Source organism: Labrus bergylta, chromosome 13 (genome assembly GCF_963930695.1).
Source record: "Labrus bergylta chromosome 13, fLabBer1.1, whole genome shotgun sequence".
NCBI lineage: Eukaryota > Metazoa > Chordata > Actinopteri > Labriformes > Labridae > Labrus > Labrus bergylta.
This window is the reverse complement of record NC_089207.1, coordinates 13621770-13627769: the sequence shown is the minus strand read 5'-3', so window position 1 is coordinate 13627769 and position 6000 is coordinate 13621770. Positions and strand designations below refer to the sequence as shown.

The following is a 6000-nucleotide window of genomic DNA, read 5'->3' as shown; positions in this document are numbered from 1 at the left end:
CCGCCAAACCTCATAGGGGCTCTGAATGAGGGTGCCCGAGCAGTCTAAGAAGCTCAAGTGTAACACTGAGCCCTTCAGCATCAGGACTGCTCCTAGGATTTGTTTTGGGTAGGGTTAGCAGTGGGAAAAGTAAAGGAATGAAAAAATGAATCTTTTAACAAAGCATTTTCACCATGCAAGTGGAATCCTCTAAGCTTTTCAAACAGGTCTGCAAAGTGATTTATGATGGTTTATTTTTTTATTCTGATTCTGTGATAGTGAGAATGTAACACAGGTAAGTAAAACTGAGAAATCTGTATGCTTGTTCAATGATGTCAAAATATCACAAAGGTTCATATAGTCACATTAAGGAGTCCAGTATGTATGTTATCCAAGTTATTAAGTTATCAATAAATCACAGTAAAGCTTGAGTTTGCTAACAGTTTTGTTTAATACTTTAACTGCAGAAGACATAATCTGATATCAAAGGGAAATTCTTAGGAGCACCAAATCATCCTTCGAACTGATTCCTGACATTCCAGAAAGCACGCTTCTTTTACATCCAGTTTCAAGATTTCTGGGTGTATTTGATTTTGCTCTGAATAAGAGACCTTTTTTCGCACACAGCTGCGTTTCTTAATTGCTTATGCATGTTTGAGTGTCTATGTTTCCGTAGGTGGGCAAGCACTAAAATTGTATTTCCTTCCTTTTCAGGCAAAGAAGAACTTGGAGCCCTTAAATATAAGTAAGAAATAGAGCTTATATAAGGATGCTTGCCATGCATTAACGTTGCATTCATCAATTGTCTGAGAGAGTGTTTGGTGTCAAGCATACAAGAGGAAAACTATTCTTTATGTACCCAACTTGTGACTTTTCAAAGTGACTGCACTCTAAATCATTATTGTGAAATGGATAGACCATATCAAAGTAAAACAGAACGTTAAATAATTACAAAAGGATAAATGTTACACACAAGAAGGCAGCTGTTTTTAGCATCCACTGGAAAGATAAATCCACTCTACAGTACCTCAGGGAGACAGGAGACACACCTTTGAATATTGTGTCTGCATTTCTCCAGTAGTCAAGCACATGACTACAAATAGGTTAATTAGTGTGATTTTCTTAGCCATATCAACTTCAAAAGGTTAGATGACTGAAATTAAAATAATAAAAAAAAGTGCTTAAAGGTCACTGCGAGTAAAATGAATGCATGATGTATTCACTACTCTTGTGCATGTTTCATGTTTTCCCAATTCAATATGAATGGGCATAACATTAACACACATAACATGTAAAAAGTGAACATAAGGTCTGTGATCAGAATGATTTCGGTCACAATGAAACATTTGTTCAAGCCTCTGTAGCCTTTGATTGGTTAATATTTTGGTTTTTTTTTTATCATATGTAGTGACATTTGGATTAAACACAAAAAAAAAGTCATAATCATAACATCAACATTATACAGCTATTTTACACTAATTTCAACTGGCGCAGTTGTGGCTAAGGAAGATGGCGGGTTAGATTAGATTAGATCTTGATGTGCAGGTTGTCACCTTGAATGGCAGCTTGCTTGCAGGCTCTGACATCAGTGTATGACTGACTGTGTTGATGAATGGTTGAATGTGGCATTAGTGTTAAGCCTTCAGATGACCAGAAAGGTGTTATATAAGTGCACGTCATTCACCATTCTGAGTTGGGACAAATGTTGATATTTTAATATCCAAATAGTTTTTGTTTCACTTCCTCGACAATCACTATTACTTCTTATTGCCTTTTTGCCATTATATCAATCATTGTGGGTATGATGCTTATTAGAATATTGGTCTGCTATGCTATACTAGTACTGGATTATTGTTTTAATTACTTTATTGTTTTGTATATAATGTTACTAATGTTACATTGCTGTTCCATGATGCTGCTCTCACTATATAAGACTACAGGGATAGTATAGTATCTGTAACCTATGTCTCATAGGGGCTTACCGCTGGGGCCAAAGGTCACAGGCTCCTCCATCCTCTCCTCCTGGTCGGTGGGAATAGACATTGGGATGACCAGGGCAATGCCGAGACTGGTGCCCACCCACAGACACGGGGTGGTAAGGGCGTCACTCTTACGGCCGTAGGATTCCCCGAACTGCAGTGTGGTGACAGCTTCTTTGGTGTCCCTGTCGATGCTGGACACGCTGGAACTGCGCGAACGGCTGAAGGAGTTTTCGCGGCTCTCTGCTGCTGCCACCGCCAAACACAGAAGCACGGAACAGGCAGAAATGTTGAAAGAGGTGAGACATGAGGCATTCGAAAGTGAAGGTGAAGTCAGAGGGAGAGCAGGAGAGAGAAGGTACAGTTGAGGAAGGGAACATCAATGTGACAGACAAGGAGGACTTTGGTGTATGGGAGAACAAGTCATCAAAAAAGAGACGTTGAGTGACAAAGAGAGCAGAAAATAAATGATCTCATGTACAGATATGGTTGGTCTACAATTTGCATGGACCAAAAAGGATAATTCCACTGAAAAAGATGTTAAACACTGAAATGCTAAATTATCCATTATAACAAAAGAAAAAACTGGACTAACATATTTTCAAACCCTTCACACACACACACACACACACACACACACACACACACACACACACACACACACACACACACACACACACACACACACACACACACACAAACATTGTTCTGTCTGTTATTGAGAGTACATGTAGTTTTACAGAGTGAAAATATTATTTCCAGTGGCCTTTTTACACACTCTGATACACCGCATGTACTCAGCCATAAACAAACAAACCCACACACACACACACACACACACACACACACACACACTCATAAGGGCACACACATTAAGGCAGACAAAAAAAAAACACACATGCACACACTTGCAGTTGCACTAAATCATAAAACTCCTTTAACTCTGCTGAGTGCTACTCATTCAAGTCCCCCTTTGTGTACTCAAAACCCCCATCATAAAAGTATTTCTGTATTGCTGCCTTTTTGAATTATTTAGAGCCTGGCAATGTGCAGTACTGCATTCCAAGTCTAATGTTAAAAAAAGAGTGCAGTGCACTCTGATGGGTAGAAGGCTCAGTGTACTCATTTCAGAGTAAAATTAACTGACTGATGTTGAATGTGTGCAATTGACAAGGCATGTATCAAACAAATATGTGTATAGTCCTAAATAATGCCCTCATTTAAGGCATTTTCGGATGATACAGTGCTGCCATTAAAACATGTGCTTACACAGTACATCGCCCCATTCCATTCCTCAGGACAAGTGAAAGAACTTCTGAGCATGTTCTTGCTGAAATAGGGCCACAGGACGGAATGACATACTGACTGACAGGTGTACAGAAGAACGCATAATCAGCAGGACAGCAGTTGATTTGTCCGTGGCCGAAGCCCTCTTACCTTTCTCACTCCAGCAGTAGGGGGCGCCGGTGTGGTGCTCGTCATGGGAGTACATAGTGACTCCATGTAACTGCTGAAGCATTGCCCTCCTCGATGCATAACCTACTCGAGCCCCACAACACGAACCCCATATAAGACACCACACCAATGCCCAAAGAGACACACACGAGTGCAGCCACCCGGCCCAAAACACAGACGAGACGCACAGAGTGACGGAGGGGGAGAGAGAGAGAGAGAGAGAGAGAGAGAGAAATATGCACCTGAGTGTGGAGAGATTGTTTTCAAATACAAGCAGAGGCAGAAAAAAAAGGAGAGGGAGACTGAAAGAAGGCAGCTCGTCTATGTTTCTGGTGACAACACAAGCTCTAATCACTCTCTGAACTACTTTTTAGAACCAAAAATGCAACTAAACTCTGTTGGTAGTGGCAGGTTTATACTCTTCTTTTGTTATTAATGACCAGACACAGCATCCCTTCATGCACTCCAGTGTGGAAAATGTATAGCACAACTACAAAACAACAACAAGACAATTGTCAACATTTTGTTAGTGCTTTTGTAAAGCTGCAGATGTAAAAACATATACTGACATAAAACATATTGACATAAACATTGCTTTAGGATTCCAGCCACATTGACAAAGTAGTCTGTCGCTTTGAGTCTGGGTACCAGCCGATCACTTTGCCTTGTGACACTAGGGTGTGTTTGTGCTGTGTAAGAGAGACTGTGGGGTTCTGGCTAATGAAAGTCAGGCACAGTGGTACTCTGGCAGGACACAGTGACCCCCGGAGAGCCCTGAGAGAGAGCTAGGGGCAGGCGAAGCAGTGTGAGGGAAGGAACAAGGGACCCCAGGCCATCGAAAGCAAGGAGACGCACAGAGTTGTGCGTGCATGTAGACCTACACAGAGCCGAGAAAGACAGATGGACAGACACCTGGCAGACGACACTAAACTCTTCATCTACAGTGTGTACCACAAATAACTATGTTAAAATGTTTAAGGACCATGAATAAATATAAATAGATTCATCATGTTGCTTTTCTAGGGTGCGTTGGGGTGCTTGATTTTGAATCAATGAATCTTTGATTTTGAATACAATCAGTTGATGCTCTAGCTCTGGCCGTGTTCAAGTAATACTTTCAATATTGAATACAATACACAGTCCTTTCATTTTGGAATTTGCAATTCTATTTAATTCTGTAAAAAAAATTATTATACATTAAAATGGTCCAGCATCAACCATCTCTCAGTCTAAATGAATAAACAAATTGACACGAAGAATTTGAATTTTTTGAATTTGAATTTCCCTCGGGATCAATAAAGTATCTATCTATCTAGAATCCCAAACTATTTTATGGATTTTGCCATGTCTAAAAACCTCACCATATTTTGATCAAACGCGCAGGCACACTGAACAGTCTCCCGCCTCATATCTTTAATATTTATTGATGTGCTGTCTATCCTCTTGAGAGTTATGGTAATGTTTACTGTGCATTGAGTCTGGCCTCCCCTGACTCTTTTCCTGGCATGCAGACCTCATTAGCATCTGCCCCATCTCTCGCACTGCTTGTTGACCTTTAATTATTCCAGTGATCCTGCTGGTTCTTCACTGTGGTAACCCAGTGCGCCTGATAAACAAAAAGGTAGGCGACAGACAGAGAACAGGCAAAGGTTCGCTGAAGAAATAAAGACTGTTGTTGGTGAGCTCAGAGAACTTAAAAGAGAGTCGCCTCAGTGTTAATAGCATGTGCGCCAAATTGACATTTTGGTCAGATGGTGGTGTTTCCAGATTTGAAAATACATCGACTTCAAAAATGAGTTTTAAGACGGTATTGTTCTAGGATTGAATCACAGTATGTCTGTGAAAGACATGTTCAGGATTTAAATGGTCAAACTGTTTTTTTTTTCTGTACAGAAACAGAAAGGGCCCAGATGTCACAGTGTCTATCTGGAAACTACCAATGTTAGCATTGTTAAGTGATAACATCCATCCATCCATTATCCACACTGATTTTCCATATCGGGTCGTGGCTGTCGTTAGGCAAAAAGCAGGGTACAGCCTGGACTTGTCGCCAGTCAATCACAGAGCTGACATAGGGCTGAGACAGGCAATGTAGAGTCAGCAATTAACCTAACGAGCATGAGCTTTGGACTGCGGGGGGGAGAAGCTGGGGTACCTGGAGAGAATCCAGCATGCACGGGGAGAACATGCAGACTCCACACAGAAAAACTCCTGTCAGACCGGGATTTAAACCAGGAACCTCCTCGCTGTGAGGCGACAGCGCCTTCCACTGCACCATCATGTGGTTACTCAAGACATGAAGGCAGAAAAGAACAGTCTCCCACTAAGACAGGCAGACATGAGATGATGAATCCTTTCAACAGAGAATGACATGCGTCTGAAGTGTCAGACAGACTCTCTCATACAGGTGTCTTTCTCTCAACTCTTGTTACATTCTCACATAGTCTGCCTTGAAATTTTTTTTTTTTCTTGAATTCTCTTTTTTAAATGGTCGTCTGTTAAAAAAATAATCTGGATTCAGTTACATTTGGACTTGTCCTTGTTATTATAGTCTGGTACAAGGCCACTTATGGTGTCAGATCGTATA

General features: G+C 41.0%; 1 protein-coding gene across 12 annotated transcripts in view; it reads right to left on the bottom strand.

The window, feature by feature from the left end:
* Positions 1–6000, bottom strand: part of stxbp5l (syntaxin binding protein 5L) — a 111778-nt gene that overhangs the window by 6783 nt on the left and 98995 nt on the right. For 5 of the 12 annotated variants that reach the window (XM_020638424.2, XM_020638428.2, XM_020638432.2 and 2 more), the window contains 3 exons: positions 3396–3497; positions 1962–2207; positions 1–92 (listed from right to left, as the gene is read on the bottom strand). The exon at positions 1–92 is cut by the window's left edge and continues 272 nt beyond it. In XM_020638424.2, the coding sequence (XP_020494080.1) occupies positions 1–92; positions 1962–2207; positions 3396–3497 (440 nt within the window). The remainder of the gene's footprint in view (positions 93–1961; positions 2208–3395; positions 3498–6000) is intronic. The other 7 variants (XM_020638430.2, XM_020638434.2, XM_020638436.2 and 4 more) reach the window with 3 other exon arrangements.